The sequence below is a fragment of the Saccopteryx leptura genome, chromosome 10, assembly GCF_036850995.1.
Source record: "Saccopteryx leptura isolate mSacLep1 chromosome 10, mSacLep1_pri_phased_curated, whole genome shotgun sequence".
In the NCBI taxonomy this organism is placed as follows: Eukaryota; Metazoa; Chordata; class Mammalia; order Chiroptera; family Emballonuridae; genus Saccopteryx; species Saccopteryx leptura.
Window position 1 is genome coordinate 11,544,174 of NC_089512.1, and position 24,252 is coordinate 11,568,425.

Sequence of the window (24,252 nt, forward strand, 5' to 3'; positions counted from 1 at the left end):
CAGTTCTGGATAGCAGTGAGAGGGAGGCACAGACTCTATGGACCAGCGGAGGCAGGTCAAAGTGAGGCCCAGGTGTCCCTGTCCGAGCTCCTGTCCACCCCTTCCACCCCTGCCCCCCCCCCCCCCCCCCCCGCCGAGATCCTCCCTGCGGCTCCCTGCGGCCAGCAGCTCTGCAGCGCTCTGTCTGCTCCACTCCGCTCAGCGCCGCTCCAGGAAGGCCACCTCCTCCCTGCCCTCCTCCTCCCCCTGCTCCTGCTGTCACCACTCACCGCTCATAGCCTCGAGGGGGTGGGGATCTCACCGTGGCCCCAGAGCCCAGCTGGCTGGACGGACGAGCGGTCGGACGCAGGACCCCGGAGCCCAGAAGTGGGCAGTGTGCCAGGGTCCCTCACAGCCTCCTCAAGGTCAGTGCCGGTCAGGGACGCAGCCACTCTGGGGTCCTTGAGACCTTCGGAGCCCACCTCAGGCTCCTCATCCTAGACCTCAGGTCCCCAAATAGGCTTTTACCCCAGGTGTACCCGAGGCAGGTAGGACCAAGGGACAGGGGGGACCTCTGTGTCCACAAGCTGGCCCAGGTCACAGGGTCTATCAGGAGAGGTCCCAGCCGGGGGCCAGCCCTGGCCCCGCTCACAGAGGCTTCACTGGGGACACCCCGCACTGCACCAGCCATGGGGAGCTAAAATTGGAAAGTGGCGAGTGGGAAGCAGCTGACAAAGCTATTTCGCGGGCTCTTCACCGCGCTCCGGTTTCAAGCTCCTGCTCCATTAACCTGATCCTCCCGGCCTCCCTACCCCCACTGGCCGATGAGGAGGCAGCTTAGCCCTCAGGCCGACGGGGCAGAAGTCCGGCCCAGTCTGGCAGCCCCCTGGTATGGGAAGGAACAACAATGGTCTTCTCTTATCTGTGACTCCAGAGGTGCTCACTGAAAATACTCAATTCTGTCTCAGTTTTGCTGTGTGACCTTGACAGTTCCCTGCGCCTCTCTGTTCCATGACCCCCTCCATCTGTGTAATAGGGAGAGTGGGGACAGTGGGGCTCAGGAGAGTTGCTTTCAAACATGGTGAGGGAGATTTGGGAGGGGACAGAGCCAAGCCTGCTACCTCTTGGCTTGACCCAGCCTGAGATGGCATTAAGACATATTCCTCCCTTTAATTTGGGCTCTGAATGTTACTTATGGGGCCCGTGGGAAGGCCCTGGGCCAGGTTGGAGCCAGATAAGAAGGAAACAGGTGCTAGCTGAGGTTCCAGAGACGGCCCAGCAGAACTCCTGGGGACAAACTAGGCTCTCCGGGAGAAGGGAGTGGCTGGGCTCCCCCTAAGCCCCACGCCGGTCAGCACCTTGGACAGCAGCCAGCACCTCGCTGGTGCCTGCTTGGCCCCCCTCTGACTACCCCAGGGGCAACTCTTCAAATAGCACAGCCACCCGCCAGCATCCAGGCCCGGAATACGCAGAGCACTGAGAGAGGGGGCCGCGGTGGCCACGGACACAGGCAGGGACTAGGGACATGGCAGGCCGGGGCTCAAGGGCTGGTTGGAGAGACGAGGCTGGGTGCTAGGGGTCGGACCTGGGAGACCGGGGAAAGTCAGGGCAGCTCAAGACGGCGTGGAAGTCAGAAAAGGGGGACAGAGGTGGGGCTTCATCAGGAGCTGAGGGAGGCTTACTGAGGAGCCAGGAACGTGGTTGAGGTGACGCAGACATGAAGGGCGCCCAAGGCCTTGGCAGGTACAGTGTGGGCAGAGGATGGGGACCAGCCCACGCGGAAGGTATGGGGCGTCACTGAAGGTGAGGAAGACGGGCAGAGGGTGAAGATTATGTTTTATCGAGCCAGAACAGCAGCTAGGATGGGGGAAGCCTGGGAGGAGTTGGGGGTGGGGGGAAGGGGAGCATGATAGAGTGAGACTCCCAGGGGGCCAGAGAGGCAGTCTCAAGGATGGGGTCCTCAGCACCTCAGTGGGGGGGGGGTCATAACGTGGGGGTCAGCGGTGCCCTCACCCAACCTGTCTCCCTCAGCCCCGTCTAGGCAATGGGCATCAAGACAGCGTTGCCGGCGGCAGAGCTGGGCCTGTACTCCCTGGTGCTGAGCGGGGCCCTGGCCTATGCTGGCAGGGGCCTCCTCGAGGCTTCTCAAGGTAACAGCTGGGCCCCCGGGCAGGAGAGTGGGACCTTCCCTTTCCCGGGGGCCTCAGGATTCCAACCAGCAAGGCCAGAAACTTAGGGGCTCCAGGCCCAGGGTATTCCCTCGGTCCAGGGGGCTGGGCTGAGCCAGGCGCAGTCACAGGGAGAAGCAGAGGAAGAGGCACCCACAGAGACTGGACACGGAGCCACAGAGACAGACACTCAAACACTGGGAGATCAGGGCCCAGACGCAGGGAGACTCGGAGAGGAGCAGAGGCAGACTGACCCAGACTTCCTGAGGCCGGGGTCAGCCTCGTGTAGGGACAAGCGCAGGAGAGGCAAGGAGGTCCTCCCCCTGAGGCCACACTCTGTTCTCAGATGGGGCCCACAGGAAGGCCTTCCGGGAGTCTGTGCGACCCGGCTGGGAGTACATTGGTCGGAAGATGGTAGGTCCGCCACAACCCACGGTCCCCAATGGGGCACCTGACTCCTGGCACGTCTTTCTGAGATCCCAAACCCTGTTCCAAATGTTCAGAGGGCTCACAGCGGGGTGGGTCCCTTCAGCGTCCTCAGTGTCCTGCTGGCCCCTCCTGCCCAGACCCTGCTTATTTAGGGAATAAACTGAGACGTGCCTTGCAGGGGCCGCCGGCACCACCCTTCCTAGGAACAATGAATAATGGTGGAATGTCGAGCCATGTGCCAGGGAGAGGGGGGCTCTGAGGGGCAGGGCAGTGCACACGGTGCCCCTCATTCCCCGCTAGCGCCCTGCCTGGTCCTACTCTTAGTGGGGAAGGCAGAGACCCCCAGCCGGGGACTATAGGGGCTGGGATGGTGCTGGGGCTCTACCAGCCCGAGTGCCAGCCCCCCCCTGCCACCGCCCCGCCTTGACCAGCTCGGGCCCTCCCCAGGATGTGGCTGACTTCGAGTGGGTGATGTGGTTCACTTCCTTCCGCAACGTCATCCTCTTCACCCTCTCCGGACACGTGCTGTTCGCTAAACTCTGCACGATGGTTGCCCCTCAGGTGAGCGTGACCTGAGCTGCCCCAGCCTCCCCCCCCCCACCAGGTCCTCCTCAGCTCAGGAGTAGTGGGGTCCCTCCTCCACGTGTATCAATAAGTAAACGAAGCCTTCCGCCCGTCCGCAGCTCCGCTCCTGGATGTACGCTGTGTACGGGGCCCTGGCCGTGGTGGGCACCATGGGCCCATGGTACCTGCTGCTGCTGCTCGGCCACTGTGTCAGCCTCTATGCAGCCTCCCTCCTGGGTCAGCCCTGGCTCTGTCTGGGCCTCGGCATGGCCAGCCTGGCCTCCTTCAAGCTGGACCCCCTCATCTCCTGGCAGGTGTGCAGCAGGGAGGGGCGGGGGTGGAGGGTGCAGGCATAGGACCCCAAACCTCTCACCCCATCCAAAGCCTTTACCTCCCAAGTCTCCCCAAGCCTTTTCTCCACTTTCCCAGCTCTCTCCATGCCTTTGACGATGGAATATGCCTGGCCTACCAGGTGGTCACCTCCACCAATGCAGGGACGTGTCCAGCTCATTCTCTGTTCTAGCACAGCACTTAACATGAATTGGTCCTGAATGGCCATCGTTGACTGGATCTGGAGAGAGGGCGGGACAGGACCAGGCTGAGCCCCCGGCCGGGGATGGGGTGGGGTGGGGTGCTTCCCAGAGACGAGGGGCAGCTGGTGAGCTGGCGGCCTGTTCTCTCCCATCCAGAACGGGTTTGTAACAGGCACTTTTGATCTTCAAGAGGTGCTGTTTCAAGGGGGCAGCGGCTTCACCGTGCTGCGCTGCACCAGCTTTGCGCTGGAGAGCTGTGCCCACCCCGATCGCCGCTACTCCCTCGCCGACCTGCTCAAGTACAACTTCTACCTGCCTTTCTTCTTCTTCGGGCCCATCATGACCTTTGATCGCTTCCACGCCCAGGTGAGGGGACCCCTGTCGGCTTCCGGAGCTGGACTGGCTCTCCCTCTTCAGACAGGGGCTCCCGTCTCTGATAGGATGCTGAGGGTGGGCTGGGTCCCCATCCTTAAGGCAGGATTCCCATCGTCAGACCCCAGGACTGGGCCACATTCCCCCCCAACCCCAGACGGGGATCACAAGCTGGAGATGTGTCTCCTCCTCTGGGCAGGACTCTCCTCCTGCTCAAATTGGGCTTCCAAGACAGAACTGGGTCTCCCCTAGCAGGCTGTGACCCCCACCTCGGGTGTTTCTGCCCTCCAGTAGGGCTATCAGGCTGGCGCCCAGTCTCCCCTCACCCTCAGGCCCCCCAGACAGTTGGTGACTGCCTTGGCATCCCCCAGGTGAGCCAGGTGGAGCCGGTGAGGCGCGAGGGCGAGCTGTGGCACATCCGGGCCCAGGCAGGTCTCAGCGTGGTGGCCATCGTGGCCGTGGACATCTTCTTTCACTTCTTCTACATCCTCACCATCCCCAGTGACCTCAAGTTTGCCAACCGCCTGCCGGACAGTGCCCTCGGTGGGTGCGCGGGGACCCAGGAGAGGAATGGTGTCTGGGCCACCACCCCAGAAAGACAGACCCTCTGTGCCCCGATGGCGTCACCGCTGGGGAAGCTGACACCTCAGGAGGCACAGCGCACCTATCTGAGGGTCTGGGAGCGGGGACTTCTTCTTTGAAATGTGGGGACTTGTTCACTTTGTCCTGTAAGCCAGACTGGTATCAGACAGAGCCCTTTGCACCTGCCTGGGGCCTCAGGCTCTTCTCCACAGCAGAATGGGGTCTCCCAGAGGTGGCCAGGCCCAGGAAGCGGGGAGCAGGGTGCCCCGGAAGCAGTCTGGGCAGCAGGCCTCCTCCAGGTCCTGGGAAGATTGTGCTGGAAGCAGAGGGCCGGACTCAGCGCTTTCCCCTAGATTGGGGTGTCCAGGGTAGGGAGGCCAGTGCAGGGGCCCCCCAGGCAGTGACAACACGCTGTCCCCAGCTGGCTTGGCCTACTCAAACCTGGTGTACGACTGGGTGAAGGCGGCTGTCCTCTTCGGCGTCGTCAACACGGTGGCGCGCCTTGACCACCTGGACCCACCGCAGCCTCCCAAGTGCATCACTGCGCTTTACGTCTTCTCGGAAACGTGAGTGCGGCCGGGGGCGGGCCGGCGACGGGGACACACCCTCCTTCCCTGAGCCTCCTCCCCTGCGTCCCCAGGAGCCCTGCTCCTGATTGGCTCACACTCAGCCACTCCCCTCCCACAGGCACTTTGACCGTGGCATCAACGACTGGCTTTGCAAGTGAGTTGGGGTGGGGTGGGGTGGGCCAATGGTCACAGTCACGTGCCAGGCGTTTGAGCAGCCAGGGCAGAGACTGGTCCATGGTTTACAAGTTCGCCCCTGGCTCAGAGGAAGCGAGGAGGGCCGTGAGCAGGTCATGGCAGAGGTCTAGGTGAAAGACGTTGAGGTCTGGAGGTGGGTGGTCCCTGGGGGGAGAGAGCCAGTCGGAGCAGGGACACAGCAGGAACCCGGGCCAGGCCCTGGCTGTGGCTCATGGGTATCAGGAAGGAGAGGGAGATGAGTCCCAGATTCCTGGCTAGAGCCTGGGAGGATGGAGGGGAGGTTTCCAGAAAGGGGTTCCAGTGAGAAGTGTGTGGTCGGAACTGGGGAGACATGCTTGTGGAGGGGTCCGCGAGGTGGTTCAGAGCATTCTGGAGGACGGACGGCTGGAACTCTGAGCATTATGGGTGTGGGTGGTCTTCAGGCCTTGGGAGTCCCGCGGAGAGAGGAGCCCCAGGGGAAGAGAATAGAGTGAGGAGAGAGGAGAAGGGCTAGCTGGGGTTGGGCCCGGAAAAACTCTGGCTGGGGGAGAAGTGAGAGCAGGCAGAAAGCATTGAACAGGGCAGTCAAGGGAACAGGAGAAAAGTCAAGGCCATGTGACGTCCTGGAAGTAAGAGAAGACCAGGTATGGTGGGGGCAGCGGGGGCAGGTGCTGCTGGGGTCAAGGAGCTCGTACTGGTGGCACCGGGGAATTCAGCCCTTCACGGTAGAAGCAGGGGCCAGGGACGAGTGAGAGGAAACAGGAGCCACAGGGGAGCTGTGTGCACACTCCCGGCAGAAGCCGGGTTCTGAAGGGGAAGACAGAGGAGTGGCCGGAGGAGTGGCCGGAGGAGACAGCGCGGGTGCCCGCAGGTGGGGGCACTGTTCCACAGAGAGGGAGAGGTGGGTGGTGCAGGAGAGAGGGCTGGCTGGTGGAGTGAGGTCCCCGAGGAGGGAGAAGGTGGAACCAGGCGGACGCTGGCTTCGGGTCAGGGAGGAGGAAGAAAAGCCAAGGTGTGGACATTGGACAGCAGGTTCAAGTAGAAGGGAGAGGGGTTCTCCCGGAAGCAGGAGGCAGGGTCATCAGCTGAGAGATGCAGGGTTGGGGGCAAGGAGGGAGGAGGTGCCATCTGTGTGTCCTCTGCCCTCCTGCCCAGACCCCACACACACACCTCCACTCCTACTTGGCAAGGGGAGCTAAGGGCATATCCACAGAGCATGGGAGAAGCTGACAAGAGAAACCTTGGCCTTGAGAGCCCAGGTGGGGCCGGAAGTAGTGGATTTGTGGACTCTAATACGAGAAGGTTAGGGGTTTTCCCCCATCGGTGCTTCGCTTCTTGGGCTAGGCAAGGGGAAAGGGGGGTACCTGGGCTCTCTCAGATGGGTGAGAAGGAGGAAGGGAGGAATAAGGGGTTTTAGGTTATTGGGAATGAGGACTCACGGAATACAAGCCTGTTAAGGGAGGCTCACAAGACGAGGAAGGCTGGGTGTGGATGAGATCGGAGAACCGGAGCCGGGGGCCAGGTCAGGAGTGGCCGGGTGAAGAAAGGGAATTGGGGGGTGAGTGAAGTTTTGAGTGGTGACAGCGTTGGGGGTGTGACCATGGGAGTGGGTGGCTGAGGTGGAGTGGGAAAGAAACCATTGGAAATGAGGAGGTCAAGGACGTTACTCAATGGGTCTTCTACTGAATTTATTTAACCAATATTTATTGAGTACCTACTATGTGCCAGGCACTGTTCTAGGCACTGGGGATACAGCAGTGAACATGGCAAAGTCCCTGAACTTTTGAAGCTTACAGTCTAGTGGGGAGAAACAGACCATAAACAGGTAAACAAACACATAAATAATTTTAGACAGTGATAAGCATTATTAAAAAATAAAACAGTATAATGGTTTAGAAGCTGGCCACAGGATCTGAGCAGACCTCCGTGAGGTGACATTTGAACTGAGACTTGCATGATAAGGGAATCTCCAGGGGAAGATAATTTGAGATAGAGGAAACAACAAGTGCAAAGGCCCTGAGGCAGGAACCAGCTGTATCTGAGAGACAGACGGGACAATAAGGCCAGAGCACAGTGAATGAGGGCTAGAATGGTGGGTGGCGAGGTCCAGGAGGCAGGCAGAAACCAGAGGACATGGTATGTTCCAGCCATAATAAAGGAGTTGAGTATATTCTCATTGTAATGGGGAGCCGTGGAGTGAGGGTTTCAGTGTGGAAGTGATGTGATCCAAGGTACACTCTTAAAAGATGCTTCTAGCTACTGTGTAGGGATCAGAGTGTAGGGGGGAAAGGCAGAAGCAGAAAGATGACTTAAGAGGTGTGTAGTAATCTGTGTGACAGAAGACTGCCTGGCCCAGGATGGTGGTCGCGGAGGTGGTGAGCAGCGGTCAGGGCAGAGGGGAGCCCCGAGGATGTGCTGGCCTGGGTGTGAGTGGAGATGGGAATTGAGAATCCAAGATGGCACTAAGGTCCCGGCCTGCGGCTGAATGGATGGTAGTGTCGTTGGCTGAGATGGGGATGAAGTGGGCTCGGGCAGGGATGGGGGAGTCTGCCATTCAAGTGAGAGGATCTACGAGTCGGGAGGGGGACTGGGCTGAGGACGCAGAATTGGGGCTCATCAGCCTAGAGACAGTTTTCAAAGCTTTGGGTCTGGCTGAGATGCCCTGGGAACCGAGTGAGCCCAGTCAGAGCAGACCTGCAGATCCAGGCTGAGCCTTCCCCGCTCTGACGCCGGGCAGCGGAAGGGAAGCCCCCCCCCCCCCCCCGGGGTCAGGAAGGTTGCATGTGCCTGGACGACAGCGTGGAGGAGAGCTGTCCCTGTGTGTCCCCTCTGCCCATCGCCCAGCTGCCCTCTCCCACACTGCCACTGGCCCCTTCTCCGCCTTTCCTGCAGGTACGTGTACGACCACATCGGCGGGGAGCATTCTGCGGTGATCCCAGAGCTGGTGGCCTCAGTGGCCACGTTTGTCGTCACCACTCTGTGGCTTGGTCCTTGCGATATTGTCTACCTGTGGTCAATTCTGAACTGCTTTGGCCTCAACTTTGAGCTCTGGGTACTGAAGCTGGCAGAGTGGGGGCCCCTAGCACAAATTGAGGTGAGCGGGGGGGGGGGGGTGGCTGGGGGTGGCTGGGCACTGTTACTCTCCGAAGGCTTCCAGCCGCACTTGGCCCCCAGTCCAGAACATTCTCACTCCCACCCTCCTGGTGGTCAGGACAGCGGCTCACCCTGTGGGTACTTGGTCCTCCCTCCCTTCCGCGGGGGTGTGGGACACCCAGGCCTGGCTCTGCTGGTCAGGTGCTGCTGTCTCTCTAGCCCTCAGTCTCACCATCTCTAACAAGGAGGGAGCTGACCTGGGACTCTCAGAGACCCAGGCACCCCCCCCGGGACCTCAGCGACCATGTGTGCAAGGCCCCTGACCAACCGTGTCCTCTTTCCCCTGGGCCGCCTGCCACACTGACCATGCTCTCTGGACCGGGCAGGCCTCTCTGTCGGAGCAGATGTCCCGCAGGGTCCGGGCCATCTTTGGGGCCATCAACTTCTGGGCTATCATCATGTACAACCTTGTCAGCCTGAACAGCCTGGAGTTCACAGAGCTGGTCGCCCGGCGCCTGCTACTCACAGGTGAGGGAGGGCAGAGTGGGGACACGGGACATGCCAGGCAGCAACCTCAAGGACTGTGACCTTCTAAAATTGCCCCCAGGGACTCAGCAGGGAGGGCCCGCCACATGAGAGAGGCGTGAGGAGTCGCCAAAGGGGCGGTGCTGACCCCAGGCATCGATGACCTCTTCCCTACACAGGGTTCCCCCAGACCACGCTGGCCGTCCTGTTTGTCACCTACTGTGGTGTTCAGCTGGTGAAGGAGCGAGAGCGAGCCCTGGCACTGGAGGAGGAGAAGCAGGACAAACTGAAGCCGGAGTAGGCGGGAGGGGGCGGGGGGCCCTGCTCCGCCATTCCCGGGCCCAGGCCACGCCAGGCCGGATGGGCCTGACCGATAGAATTAAAGACTTTTCTACCAGAGTTTGGCTGTTCTCTGCCCTTCCCCCCAGCAGTCTCCTGGCTCCTTGCCTTTGCTGGACAAGGACCTGGGAGTTCCGAGCCTCAGGGACAGGGGTCAAGCTAGGGCAGAGACCACCAACCTGGGTAACCCGAAAGCTGCACATTGAAGCCCCGACTCTTCGAACCAGCTGATCACTGACTCTTGGAGCACCTGCTTCCAGACCCTGAGCTGTTCGCTCAGAAGGCACTTTATTCTTCTTACAGGCGACTTGTCTGTGCTGCAGGGGGCACTTGGTGGGGACAATTCCCCATGTGATGGGCGAGGACCTGGTCCTGAGGGGGATTTACTGGCACACGCAGCCAGGCTGGGGCAAGGCCAGGAAGCAGCCCTGTGCTTCTGGCTCAAGGACCAAGAACACAGGGGACACATACCAGAGAAGCCTAAAGTTCCTCGTCCCTGCCCCAAGGCTAGGACTGAGCAGCTATTACCTTCCCCGGCTGACGTAGCGCGTGGCCATCACGACAGATCCAGGTGGGCTCTGGCCCCTCCCAGCCCGTCCCTGGAGCCCCCAGAAGGCCCGGCCTGTGTGGGCCGCAGGATAGGGGGTGCTTAGTTCAGGCCCTCCGGGCTGGTCACATCTTGGTCATGCGCAGCACGTTGAGCCGCACAGGTAGGAAGGAAGCACCGGTGGCGTAGGCGATCTCCCGCAAAACACCCTCCCACTTCTTCTCATCCTCGTTGTATCTGGGGGTGCGACAGGGACGAGGAGCTTGGTCAGCATAGTTCAGAGGGGGGACCCAGGAGGGAGGGGCAGCTAAGTGCACTAGGCCCACCTCTGAGGGGTGCCCTGCCCTGGACACCAGCCCTGGAGAATGCTCTCCTAGAGGATGCTAAGTGCACTAGGCCCACCTGTGAGGGGTACCCCACACCCCCACCCCCAGCCCTGGAGAATGCTCTCCTAGAGGATGCTAAGTGCACTAGGCCCACCTCTGAGGGGTGCCCCACACCCCCATCCCCAGCCCTGGAGAATGCTCTCCTAGAGGATGCTAAGTGCACTAGGCCCACCTCTGAGGGGTGCCCCCCACCCCCAGCCCTGGAGAATGCTCTCCTAGAGGATGCTAAGTGCACTAGGTCCACCCCTGAGGGGTGCCCCCCACCCCCAGCCCTGGAGAATGCTCTCCTAGAGGATGCTAAGTGCACTAGGCCCACCTCTGAGGGGTGCCTCCCACACCCACCCCCAGCCCTGGAGAATGGTCTCCTAGAGGATGCTAAGTGCACTAGGCCCACCTGTGAGGGGTGCCCGGCCCGGACCCCAGCCCTGGAGAATGCTCTCCTAGAGGATGCTAAGTGCACTAGGCCCACCTCTGAGGGGTGCCCCACCCCCCCACCCCCAGCCCTGGAGAATGGTCTCCTAGAGGATGCTAAGTGCACTAGGCCCACCTCTGAGGGGTACCCCACACCCCCACCCCCAGCCCTGGAGAATGCTCTCCTAGAGGATGCTAAGTGCACTAGGCCCACCTCTGAGGGGTGCCCCACACCCCCACCCCCAGCCCTGGAGAATGGTCTCCTAGAGGATGCTAAGTGCACTAGGCCCACCCCTGAGGGGTGCCCCACACCCCCACCCCCAGCCCTGGAGAATGCTCTCCTAGAGGATGCTAAGTGCACTAGGCCCACCTCTGAGGGGTGCCCGGCCCGGACTCCAGCCCTGGAGAATGCCCTCCTAGAGGATGCTAAGTGCACTAGGCCCACCTCTGAGGGGTGCCCGGCCCGGACCCCAGCCCTGGAGAATGCTCTCCTAGAGGATGCTAAGTGCACTAGGCCCACCTCTGAGGGGTGCCCCACACCCCCACCCCCAGCCCTGGAGAATGGTCTCCTAGAGGATGCTAAGTGCACTAGGCCCACCTGTGAAGGGTGCCCGGCCCGGCCCCCAGCCCTGCAGAGTGGTAGAGGACCGCCAGGCCCATCCCCAGAGAACACTGGCCCCACATTCCAGGAAGGGCCGCCTCCCTCCAGGAAGGTCGACATCTTCCCTTGAGATGTAGAATTTCCCTCCTTGGCCTTCCAAGAACCCTTCCCCAGCTCCCAGCCCCCCAACCTCACTGCCCCCAGGAGGCTGCCTGCAGCTAGAGGTCCAGAAGGTGCCCCAGGCGACCGAAACCTCTTCAGGCCCCTCTACTTCGGGCCCTGTTTCTGTGGGTCTGTGTGCTAAGCCTGAGGTCAGCTCCCAAATGTGTCACTGTTGGGGCCTCACAGTGGGACATAGTGTCACGTGTGCAAACCCAGACTTTCCCAACCAAACTGGAGAGAACCAGGGCTGAACAGGGTGTGCCGCCCTTCCCCACAGGCCCCCCGGGAGAGGGACCAGCTCTGCCCCTAGCGGAGCCTGCCGTGTGCCTCAGTGCTCGGCCTTGGGGCTGTGGCCTATCGGCCTTGCTCAGGATTCCCCCTCACCTCCCCGGGCCGGGCTCACCTCCAGATGTCGCTGAGCTCTGTGGGGACCAGCTCCCCGGACTCAGTCTCCAGAGTGGCAAAGCCACCGATGGCGTAGAGGGTGCCCGCCAGGCTGACCAGGCTGAGCGAGCTGCGCTCCTGCGGGAAGGCCTCAAAGGGCATCCACCTGGGGGGACGAGGAGGGGCATCAGCGGGGACCCCAGCCACCCAGGGGCTGGCCCACCCCAGCGTCCACAGCCTCGCCGCACCCCTCTGAAGTCGGAGTCCCAGCCTCCCAGGCTCTCAGTACAACCTCCTGTTCTGGACCTTCCCAGGAATGCCCATCTGGAGCCCCTGCCTGGGCCTCAGAGTCCCCACCCTGTCCCCTCTCTCTTCCCTCTGGTCTCCCCTTCATTCCCCATTCGCTCGCCCCTCCCACTTCCCTTCACTGTCCCTTTGACATTCCATCCAATCTGCCCCCCAGATCCACCCTGGATCTCCCCAGTGTCCCTCCTTCACTCCTGAACCAACTTCCACTTGCTACCTCAGTGGCCATTAAGCCCCTGACCCCTTGGACCCCTGCCCTGGCCCCCTTCTCCCGCATTTCCAGGTGCCTTCACTCCCCTCCACCCCTCCACGCCCCCCCCACCCCCAGCTCCGCCCCGGCTCCTGAAGCTGAGCCCTCATCCTCACCCTCCAGAACTGCTCTGAGGTCCCCAACAACCACGGGGCTTGGAAATGGAGGTCCAGCGCGCACCCCGCTGCTGACGAGACCTGCCTCACCCCTCACTGCCCCAGCCTCGGTCTTCAGACTCCTTCCTGGATAGCGCACCTGCCCCCACCATCCCCCCGGGCTTGGGCCTCAGCTTTCCCCATGACCCTTCTCTCCTGAGGGAGCTTGTCCCTCTGTCTCCCTCCAGCTCAGCCCTCTTTCTGCCCCGGGGGGCTCCTCCTAGACACCTCAAATCTCCATGTCTAACTGGAGCCTCACCTTTCCTACCTAACCCCAACGGTTCTCCAAGAAATGACCTCCCACTCTCACTTAAAAGCATCCACGTCTCCCTCCCGCCCCCAACAGCCGACAATCTCTATATCCTATTGCTGTGCCTCCTAAACTCTTGCTGCTCAAAGTGTGGTCCATGGACCAGCAGCATCAGCGTCACCTGGGGATGCTGGAAATACACTCTCAGGCCCTGCCCCAGACTTGCGAGTCAGAATCTGCATTTTAACATGATCTCCGGGAGATTCGTGTGCCCGCTTCAGTGTGAGAAGCCCTGGCCTAAATCTTTCTTTATTGCACCCCCTCTGCTCCGTCCCCTGTGTACCCCCATCTCCCGGCCACCACCACTTCTTGCAATACAGCTGCACCCCTGCTGCAATTACTGATTCCTGGGGAATTCTTGATCTCTTCTCTATATCAGCTGTCATGAACTATCTTAGTAAAACACAGATGTGAGCTTAAAGCCTCTCAGAAGCATTTCACTGCCCTTTGGATAAAGTTCCTCAGCTCTTTTTACTGCCTCTGCAGCCTCACAGCCCCCTCCCCACCTCCGGTCACCCTCCACACTCCATTCTACCTGAGCAATGGCCTTTCCTCCAATGGACCTGCCTTTTCCTCTTAACTGCCTGGGCACCAACCTTTCTTTGCTTGGTCATCCTTCCCCCATGACAGCTGTTTTCTTCCTGACCTCCCAGGGCAGGGCAGCTTGGTCCCCACTGCACCCCCAGTACCAGCCCAGTGCCTGGTACAAGTCTCAGAGTGAGGAACCTGGCATCTCCTACCCCCGCTCCTGTGAGCTCTCTCCCGCAGACCGGGCTGGCCACAGGCCTTGCCCCACCTTGTGGGTGAAGCCCACTCACTACCGATCAGGGGAGAGGGACAATTCTGTGCTGATGCCCAAGCTCAGCTGTGAAAACCCTAGACAGGGGCTATGCTTCCCTCCGGGGCTGACACAAAGAGGGCTGGCATAGGCCCCAAGCCACAGCAAGAGGTTCCAGTCCTTGGCTGTCCTGCCTGGGAAAGGGAGGGAAGACGGGAGGCAAGCAGCCATACTTGTTGTCTGTGATGCTGTACACCTCCACCGAGCTGGTCAGCCCCGTGTCCGTGACACCAGCAGCCACAAAAATGCGGCCATCATGGATGGTGGCCCCGAAGAGTGATCGGGCAGTTTGCATGGGTGCCAGCTCCTTCCACTCGAACTTCTTCGGGTCATAGACGCACATCTTATTCAGGCACTTCCTGTGGGGTGGGGGCAGGGAGTGAGAGGGCAGAGCAGGAGCAGACACCTCCCCCTCTAACCTGTGGCTGCCGGCCTGTCTCCCAAGGCGGCCAGGACGACAGCCTCTAGGGGCCTCTGCTCCCCTCTAACCTGCAACCCTGCTGCTACACCCACGCCTGCGGCCAGAGCCTCACCTGTCGCTGCTTTTGCCGCCGATGACGTAGACAAGGTCCATATGGGAAAGCACGGCATGGCCGTACACCACATAAGGCAGCGGATCCGATTCACCCCATTTGAAGGACCTGGAGGGGAAGGGAGAGGGTGAACACACTGAGTCCCTGTCTCTGCGCGCGCGCACACACACACACACACACACACACACACACACACACCCGCCAACACGCATTCAGGACGCACCCGATACATTACCAGATCTCCCCAAACCTCTCATTTCCTCGCTCCGTCCCACCTGCCAACTGTCCTCCCCTACCCAACCCGGCTCCTTCCGCTGGGGCTGGGGCTCCCTCCTCGCTGTGTCCCGAAGTCCCAGGCCGGTTGGCCTCCAGGCTCCAGGCTCGCACACGCGCATCCTCCAGCCCGCTCCGCCGGCCCCGCCCCCTGCCCTTGCTCACAGCCTGTCGTAGCACATGACCGAGTCCAGGCTGCGCTCCCCGTCCTTGAGCTCCCGGCCGCCGACCACGTAGATGGAGTTGAGAGCCTCTCCCAGGCCGAAGAGGCAGCGCGGCGAGGGCAGCGGCGGCATCCCCAGCCACTCTGAGTCCAGGTGGTCAAACTGCAGGCAGGGGGGCCAGTCAGCTGCGGGTCCCCACCCCCACCCCCACCCCAGCTCAGCCCCAGCGGGGCCACCCGGGTCACGGAAGAGTCCAGGCCTCCAGGGAGGACCAGCGCAGCCTGGAGGCGGTTTCTGGAGACAGTGCGCTCCTCCCTGTAGGCTGAGAACAGTTGAGGTGCCTCCCTTCCTCCCCACTCCTCCTCCTGAATAGGCAGGTGCCCAGAGATCACCATTATAGCACCGGGATGGAGCAGCTTGCGGGGGCCCTGCCCCCTGTTCTCCACCCCACCCCACTGCACAGGAAACCACAATACAGCCAGCCCTGCCACTGACCCCTAAACCTACGGGGTAAGTCTGTCGCCCTGCCCCCTGGACAGACTTATATTACAAAACTAGCAGTCCAGCCTGACCTGTGGTGGCGCAGTAGATAGAGCGTCAACCTGGAATGCTGAGGTCTCGGGTTCGAAACCCTGGGCTTGCCTGGTTAAGGCACATATGGGAGTTGATGCTTCCAGCTTCTCCCCCCCTTCTCTCTCTCTGTCTCTCTCTCTCTCTTCTCTCTCTCCCTCTCTCTCCCCTTTCTAAAATGAATAAATAAAATAAAATTTAAAAAAAAACTAGCAGTCCATATTTTTGAAAGTTTTCTGAGCCCTGCTCTGATGAATACTTCCCACCCACCATTTAACCGTCAAACAACCTTATCAAGCAGGTAGAATGATACTCCCATTTACGAACGGAGGCCCAGAGAGAATAAACAATGCGCCCGCCCGTGCTTTGGCTGGTGGAGCTGCCCCCGCCTTGCAGCTTAATCCTGGCACCGAGCTGCCCCACACGGCTCTCGCACCTGGTCTGAGTGCACCCCTCACCAGGCTCATTCCCCGCTACCCTAACCTTTAGGTCTCCAAATTCCACCCAACTGGCAAGGCTCACGCCTACATGGTTTGTCACCAGGAAGCCATTTCTGTCCTCTGAGATCCCATAGTCACACTACAACTTGGACTGGGCACCCCATTATACTTGTATTTCTTGGGCCTCAGTTTCCTGGTCTGTATAATAGCTGGACTAGGGAGGCTGATCCCTTTGTCTGGGACACTGTTCTACAAACCAGTCCTGGCCTCGTGCAAAGGCCCTGCCCAGAACCGCTATACTGACTCTGCTCCTCCTCCTCACTGTGACTGACCCAAATGCCTGTGCAGGACTAGGGTCTCTGACACATCAGACCATCCTGGGGCTAACATCCCCCCGAAACTGAGACGCCAGTATCATCCAGCGCATTGTCCGCTGCCCGTAGAAGCAAACACCTGTCAGTGAACCTGCCTGGGCTATACCTCATCCTAGACCAGAGACATTCACCGACAAGTAGACGCAGGTCTCTCCTGTGTCTCGGGACGTGGACCCCAGTGCTCAGCACCCAGGACTGGCCCACCTCCTCCCAGGGCTGGCCAGGCACCTGCAAAAAGTAAGCACTCATGGGGTCCTCTTTGTTGTCCTCGTTGTAGAAGAGGCCCCCAGCCACGAAGACCTGGTTCTCCTTAGTCACTAGGCTGACATGGTTCTTGGGGATCTGGGTGGAGAGCGAGGCAGAGTAACACTCATTGGCTGCAGGATCATAGGCCACGGCGCCCTCCTCACTGATCATGAAGATGAGGTCCTGCAGAAACATGCCAAAGCGCAGAGTGTCATTGAGGATGCCGGGTAGGACACGATCATCCTCCTCGTCCTCCTCGGTCTTGGCTTCGCCTGTGCCCTTGTGGGCCGCCTTGGTCCCAGCTGCCTCCTTCTCCTTCTTCTTCTTGCGCAGCACGGTGAGGCGGCCCTCGTGGGCATCCTTCACCATCTGCACCTTGCGCAGCAACTCGGGCTGGGCCCGCACGAGAGGGTGGCGCTCCACGCGGCTCTCCAGGAAGGCGCGCGGCAGCAGGCGGCAGCGCACGCTCTCGAAGACCGTGGGCAGCGCGCGCTGGCGCTCGGCCTTGGCCTCGGCGTCGCCGCTGGCCGCCCATCGCATCACCGCCTCGAACACGGCCTCCTCCTTCTCCACGTTGAGGCCGTCGCTGGAGATGATAGCGATGAGCTCGTCGGCCGAGAGCCCGAGGAAGTCGGTGTCGCGCGCCACCAGCGAGAAACGCGCGCAGATGAAGTCGCGGGCGGCCACGGCCAGGCGCGCGCAGTCGAGCAGGAGCCCGAGGCGGAAGACGGCCAGGCAGTTGGAGAGACACAGGCGCTTCTGCAGGAACGACACGCAGATGGTGAAGATGGACGGGATCTGGAAGCGGTGCGCCGCGGCGAACAAATCCTGCACGCTGCCCTCGTCCAGGGAGATCTCCGACGTGTACAGGTAGTGCAGCACCTGGGCCACCACGTCCGGGGACACCTCCTCCAGACGCAGCTCGCCGGCGCTCTCGGGCTCGGCCAGGAAGCGCGCCCGGAAGTAGGGGCTGCAGGCGGCCAGCACCAGGCGGTGGCACGGGAACTCGCGCTCGCCCACCCGCACCACGCAGTCCAGGAACTTGCCGTGGTCCAGCATGTCCTTGAGCCCGTCCTGCAGGAGCGTCTGCTGGTACAGCCGCTGCTCCTCCGCCTGTTCCAAGCCCAGCGCCATGGTGGGTGGCTTAGGGTGCGGCGACTGTGGGTGCCAGGGGCCTCCTCTCTGTACTCCCTGCTTTTCTGTTGGGTCTGCTCAGTCTACGCAGCTGTCTTCCTGGGGCTATATATAGAGGTGGACCTGGCCCTGTAAGGCGAGCCGCCTGGCCTCCTGCACATGACGCAGAGGGGACAGCTGGGCGGAGGCCCCCTCCCAGGGCAGCCTTGACTCAGCCCCAGGGGCTCATGGGATGGGAGTGGGGTTTCTAGGCCCTTCTGGAAAGAGGAGGGCCTCGCTGCCTCATTTCTAAATGGAGCATAGTATGGCCTTGACTCCATTCCTTGGTTGGGCAATGCCCCTTGGGGGAGGGGGTGACCTAAGCTCCACCCCTTACATCAGGGAGTGGCAAGCATTGGCTCATGGGAGATTTTGTCCTACCTTAAAAATGGGAAGATATTCTCCCATTTCTGCCCTGGCTCTGAAGCCCTCCTTCGGCTGTGCAAAAAGGTGCCTTAGGTAAACAAGGTGGCCACTTTTCTGTGGAGCCTGAGGCAGGTCAGATCTCTCCGCACGGCCTCAGTTTCCCTTCCTATCCAATGAGCAGGTGGAGAATTTAGACTCTGAGGGCCTCAGTTCAGTTCTGCTGAGGCTCAGAAGCACTGAGGTTCTGTATTCCTGAGAGTACACAGTCACAGGGTTTTAACATTCTGGGGGAGTGACAATGTGGATTCTAGTGTTCAAAAAGTGACACTCTAAAAGTTTACTATTCCAAGACTTGAGCCGGCTGTCCTCATTGGTCTTGATCCATACTAGGCTTGGCCTGAGCCAGCCTGGCCTTGGGGCCCCTGCACCCTGTCTGCGGTCTAAGGGGTCAGGGTAGAGACTCAGGACAACCAAGTCCTATGTCCACACCACTCTGGACTTCTGACCACCCCGATCCCTCCACACACAAGCACGCACGTGCGCGCGCGCGCACACACACACACACACACACACCAGCCTCAGCCACCAAGATTAACTTGTTCCCAAAGTGCTGGAGGCTGCGGCTGTGGGTTAAATTTAGCCCCCAGGCCCCGGTGTTAACTGTTATGGGGCATTCTCCCATCATTCCTCTGAGTCACTTGTTTATAACCTCAGGCTTGAGAGGTGGGGGGATTGGAGAGGGAATCTCAGGCTGGGCCAGGACTGAGTCACTCCCCTTTTGTGATGTCAAGATGTCACTGCCTGTCTCTCCTGAGCAGTGCATTTGACCATAGCTTGCTCATCCCACCAGCAGGCCCCAGAGGGCACAGCTCCTGGGAAGGTCCTGGAGGTGGTCCTGTCCATCTTGCAGAAAGGACAAGGAGGGCAAGTGGTGGGCTCCCAACCCAGGCCCGCACTGAAGGACACTTCCAGCACGTATTGTCAGTGACCCGAGGCTCTGAGAGGCTTGGCAACTTGGCCAAGTCACACAGCTGACAAATGGCCCAGGCAGGACTCAAAGCCGATTTGCCTACCTCCAAAGACTGTTGGTATCCTCACCTTACTGCTTCCCACAAATCAACAAAATAAAGGTCCACTGATCACAGTCTCATTTTCCTAAGACCTGGACAGAAGGTGCTGGCTGAACAACTAACTTAAATTTACCAAATGACTCCATGATATATTTTTAGATTATGATGAATGCTATAGTGCTCACTTCCTATCAGGCATTCCACTAGAATATTTATACATGGCTCATTCATTTATCGAGAACCTTCTGAGGATTCGTCAGTGAGCACACCTGGTAAGGTTTCCTGTCTTCATGGAGCACCAATCCAAGTGATGGTAGACTTCTCATCAGAGACCAGGGAAGCCAAAAGAAAGTGGCACCCTGTTTTTCAAGAACTGAAACGACTGGAAATAGTGAATTCTCTATCTGATGAAACTATCTTTTAGGAATGAAGGAGAAATAATCCCAGAGAATCTATAAAACAAAACAAAACAAACAAAAATCTTCCAGGAGGGCCTGGCCGGTTGGCTCAGTGGTAGAGCATCGGCCTGGCGTGCGGGGGACCCGGGTTCGATTCCTGGCCAGGGCACATAGAAGTGCCCATTTCCTTCTCCACCCCCCCCCCTTCCTCTCTGTCTCTCTCTTCCCCTCCTGCAGCCAAGGCTCCATTGGAGCAAAGATGGCCCGGGCGCTAGGGATGGCTCCTTGGCCTCTGCCCCAGGTACTAGAGTGGCTCTGGTCGCCGCAGAGCAACACCCCGGAAGGGCAGAGCATCGCCCCCTGGTGGGAAGAGTGTCGCCCCTGGTGGGCGTGCCGGGTGGATCCTGGTCGGGCGCATGTGGGAGTCTGTCTGACTGTCTCTCCCCGTTTCCAGCTTCAGAAAAATACAAAAAAAAAAAAAAAAAAAAATCTTCCAGGAACTAATAAATGAGCTCAGCAAGGCTGGAGGAGGATATAAGATCAATACACAAAAATCAACTGCATTTCTATTTCCTGACTAAACATGTAGAAACAAAAATTTAAAATGTAATAGCATTTATAATCACCCCAAAGAAAATGCAATCTTTAGGAATATACTTCACAAAACACATGCTCGATCTGGGCGCTGAAAATTACAAAATGCTGATGAAAGTAACCAAAGGATCCTGACCAGGTGGTGGTACAGTGGATAGAGCATCGGACTGGGATGCGGAGGACCCAGGTTCGAGACCTTGAGGTCACCAGCTTGAGCGCGGGCTCATCTGGTTTGAGCAAAGCTCACCAGCTTGGACCCAAGGTCGCTGGCTTGAGCAAAGGGTTACTCGGTCTGCTGTAACCCCACGGTCAAGGCACATACGAGAAAGCAATCAATGAACAACTAAGGTGTCACAACGAAAAACTAATGATTGATGCTTCTCATCTCTCTGTGTTCCTGTCTGTCTGTCCCTATCTATCCCTCTCTCTGACTCTGTCTCTGTCTCTGAAAAAAAAAAAAAAAGGTAACCAAAGGAGACCACATAAATGGAGGCCACATACTGTGTTTGGGGATTGGAAGACTCAACATTGTAAAGATGTCCTTTTTCTCCAAATTGAACTATAGGTTGAATTCAGTATCTTATCAAATCCTAGAAAAGTTTTTAATAGACATAGACAAGCTTATTATAAACCCTATCTGGAAAGCAGAGGCCCTAGGACAGTAAAAACAATCTTAACAAAGAGGATAAAGTGGGAGGAATTGCTCTACCTGATCTGAAATGAAGTCTTCCTGTGTAGCGACAGTAATCAGGATTATGTGGTGTTGGCAAAGAGATAGACACATAGATCAATAGAACATAATAGAGGACCCAGGACAAGATCCAAATATGCTCAACTGATTTTCAACAAAGGTCAAAGGCAATGCAATGGAGAAAGGATAGACTTTTCAACAAATGGTACTGGATCAATTAGACATCCATAGCAAAAAAACCCAACCAAACAAACAAAAAACCTTGACTTAAATCTCACACCTTATATAAAAATTAATTCAAAATGGATCATGGACTTAAAAGGTAAAGCATCTCAAGCAATCTTGAAAAAGAACAAACTTGGAGATCTCACACTTTGTTATTTTAAAACTTACTGCATACCTACAGAAATCAAAATAGTATGTTATAGTACTGGCATAAAGATAGATATCTATTATTTCTGTCTGTCTATCATCTATCTATCTATATATCTATCATCTATCTATATCACTGAAATAGAATAGAGATCTCAGAAATAAACTCTCACGTATATGGTCAAATGATTTTCAACAAGGGTGCCAAAACCATGCGCTGAGGGAAGAGTAGTCTTTTCAACAGTGTTTGGAGAGCTAGATATTCGTATGCAAAAGAATGAAGTCTTACAAAAATGAACTCAACTTAAAAGCAAAAACTACAAAACTTTTAGAAGAAAACAGAGGAGGAAAACTTCGTGACATTGGATCTGACAATTTCTTGGATATGACATCAAACACACAGGCAAAAACAAGAAAAAACAAATTGGATTACATCCAAACTGCAAACTTTTGTTTATCAAGGTACACAGTTAAGAGAAAAGGCAACCCATGGAATAGTAGAAGATATTTGCAAATTATATATCTGGTAAGGGGTTAATGTCTAAAAAATATAAAGAACTCTTAAAGCTCAACAACAACAAACAACCTGATTTTAAAATGGGCAAAGGAATTGATGGACATTTTTCCAAAGAAGATGTACAAATGGCCAATGAGCACGTGAAAAGATGTTCAATATTACTAATCACTAGGGAAATGTAAGGCCAAACCACAAGGTACTACCTGACACCCATTAGAATGGCTACTGTAAAAAAATAAATAACGGCCCTGGCTGGTTGGCTCAGCAGTAGAGCGTCGGCCTGGCGTGCAGGGGACCCGGGTTCGATTCCTGGCCAGGGCACATAGGAGAAGCGCCCATTTGCTTCTCCACCCCCCTCCTTCCTCTCTGTCTCTCTCTTCCCCTCCCGCAGCCAAGGCTCCATTGGAGCAAAGATGGCCCGGGCGCTGGGGATGGCTCCTTGGCCTCTGCCCCAGGCGCTAGAGTGGCTCTGGTCGAGGCAGAGTGTCGCCCCTGGTGGGCGTGCCGGGTGGATCCCGGTCGGGCGCATGCGGGAGTCTGTCTGACTGTCTCTCCCCGTTTCCAGCTTCAGAAAAATACAAAAGAATAAAAATAAATAAATAACAAAATAACAAGTGTTGGCGAAAGATGTGCACTTTTGGTGGGAATGTAAAAATGGTGCAGCTGCTATGAAAAACAGTATGGCAGTTTGTTACCAAATTAGAAATAGAATCACCATATGATTCAGTAACCCACTTCTGGTTATATACACACAGATATTAAAAGCAGAGTCTCAAAGAGATACTTATACTTGTGTTCATTGAAGCATTATTCACACTAGCTAAAAAGGTGGAAGTAACCCAAATGTCAATAGACAAAAGACGGCTGAATGGACAAATAAAACGTGGTACACACACATGTACAATGGAATATTATTCAGCCTTGAAAAGGAAGGAACTTCTGACCCTTGCTACAACATGGATGAAGCTTGAGGACATCAGGCTAAGTGAAATAAGCCAGTCACAAAAGCACAAAGGTTATATGATTCCACTTATCTGAGATACTTAGAGTAGTTAAATTCATAGATACAGACAGCAGAATGGTGGTTGCCTGGGGCTGGGAGTGGGCAGGGGGAAGGGTGGGGGGGTGATTGTTAATGGAAACAGAGTTTCAGTTTTGCAAGATGAAAAGAGTTCTGTGGCGGATGGGGGTGATGGTAGCACAACAATGTGAATCTGCTTAATGCCACTGCACACAGCATAGCCTGACTTAACACTCACAACTCGAAAAAGCCACGACTCTAACCAGGGGGTAGGTCCAAGGGTACTGCTAAGCCAGGGGTGCACCACTTCCTATCTCATTGACCCCCTACTGTGCCCAGCTTTCTCCAGCGGGCTGGCACTGCCCTGACCCGACCCCCTGGTCACCAGATGTTTGTGAGCTGCTTGGTCCTAGGGAGCAAAACTGAGGACAGAGAGTGCTGTGGAGATGCCAACTGCGGCGCCCGCCATTCGTGGTTCGCAGCTGCTCAGTGGCCTCTGCCTCCCAGCGTGGCACGTGCCCAAGACTCTCTGGAGGATAAACTTAGAAATACAGTTGATCCTTGAACAACACGGGCTTGAATCACGTGGCTCCACGTATATGTGGATTATTTTTTTCAGTGAAGACGTACAGTTCTATAAATGTATTTTCTTCATGATTTTCTCAGTAACATTTTTTTGTAGCTTATTTTATTATAAGAATACAGTATATGATACATATAACATACAAAGTATGTATGTATTGATTGTGAGCGGCAAGGCTTCTCGCCAACAGCAGGCTATTAGCAGCTAGGTTTTAGGGGAATCAGTCAAAAATTATATGCATTATTCAACTGCATTGTGTTTGGTGCCCCGAATCCCGGGGTGGGGCTGAAGGAAAAGGAAGTGTAGAGAGGTGATGGGCAAATGGGTGGGTAGCAGGGGCTGGGAGTACAGAAACAGTGAGAGGTAGCCACCCGCCCCCACAAGAGGCCAAGGGAGCAGCCAGGCCCTTGGGCCTGCCAGCAAGCCTTTTCCTAGGGTGGCCTGAGTGAGCCCCGTCCCTTCCAGGCAAGGCAGTGGGACTGAGCGGAGGGCAGTGTATGTGCCCTGGGAACCTGCAGGTCCTCTGGCTGGTGAATGGACCCGCCCACCAGCCTCCTCTCCTCCCCCCAGTCAGACCCCTCCTCCTGCATCTAGCACTGAGTGACACAAAAACAGGGGCCTCATTCACCACCTGTCCCCGGGCCTAGAGCCCCACCCAGTAGAGAGCAGTGCTCCCTGTATTACCTGTGCAAAGAACTAACACTTCAGAGGCCCCGACCTGTCTTCCTCCTGAGCTTCTGTCCTCCCAGGCACCCATGACAGCATCTCGGCTGTCTCCTTCAGACACCCCGGCCCGCGGCGGAGGGATGGGTCCCCGCTGCCCGTCCCAGCACCCCAGCGCTGAGCGTGAATGGCAGGGCTCCCGGTGCTCATGGAAACACCCCTGCAGGCCCTGGCCTCCCGTGGCACTGCCTTTGGGGCCTCAGCCTCAATAGCCCCAGAACTGCTCCCCTTTCAAGCCCATTCTGCACCCCCCAAGCCCCAGCACCAAGTTTGGGGTGCACCTCTGCTCTGGCCTCAGCTCCTGACTCTGGGTGTTCCCCGAAGTCCAGCCCACCCTTAAGGGAGATGGGGCCCAGGCGATGACATCCACGTGGTCTGCAGCCGAGCTGTCGGATTCCTCGCTCTGGTCCAAGTCCTTCTAGTCAATAGTCTGGGCAGGCAACACGTAAAGAAGAGGCCGGGCCAAG

At 57.6% G+C, this 24,252-nt stretch overlaps 2 protein-coding genes across 5 annotated transcripts; one reads left to right on the forward strand and one right to left on the reverse strand.

Moving 5' to 3' along the window:
* The first annotated feature begins 233 nt into the window (after positions 1-233).
* On the forward strand, positions 234-10,068 carry HHATL (hedgehog acyltransferase like). 4 transcript variants are annotated; one of them, XM_066351383.1, is made up of 12 exons: positions 234-404; positions 2,011-2,129; positions 2,494-2,561; positions 3,024-3,137; positions 3,260-3,454; positions 3,830-4,039; positions 4,417-4,588; positions 5,049-5,193; positions 5,315-5,350; positions 8,263-8,422; positions 8,850-8,991; positions 9,168-10,068. In XM_066351383.1, the coding sequence occupies exons 2-12, from the start codon at positions 2,024-2,026 to the stop codon at positions 9,287-9,289; spliced, it is 1,470 nt and encodes a 489-aa protein (XP_066207480.1). In that variant the 5' UTR covers positions 234-404; positions 2,011-2,023; the 3' UTR covers positions 9,290-10,068. The 4 variants fall into 4 exon arrangements, with proteins under 4 accessions (XP_066207480.1, XP_066207476.1, XP_066207477.1 ...); XM_066351379.1 differs by having other exon boundaries at positions 236-404; positions 8,263-8,464; XM_066351380.1 differs by lacking the exon at positions 234-404 and adding an exon at positions 1,435-1,489 and having other exon boundaries at positions 8,263-8,464.
* Positions 9,974-17,490, reverse strand: KLHL40 (kelch like family member 40). The gene is made up of 6 exons (XM_066351378.1): positions 16,260-17,490; positions 14,649-14,809; positions 14,211-14,318; positions 13,851-14,036; positions 11,838-11,984; positions 9,974-10,111 (listed from the first exon to the last, which is right to left on the reverse strand). The coding sequence occupies exons 1-6, from the start codon at positions 17,409-17,411 to the stop codon at positions 10,000-10,002; spliced, it is 1,866 nt and encodes a 621-aa protein (XP_066207475.1). The 5' UTR covers positions 17,412-17,490; the 3' UTR covers positions 9,974-9,999.
* Positions 17,491-24,252: the final 6,762 nt, after the last annotated feature.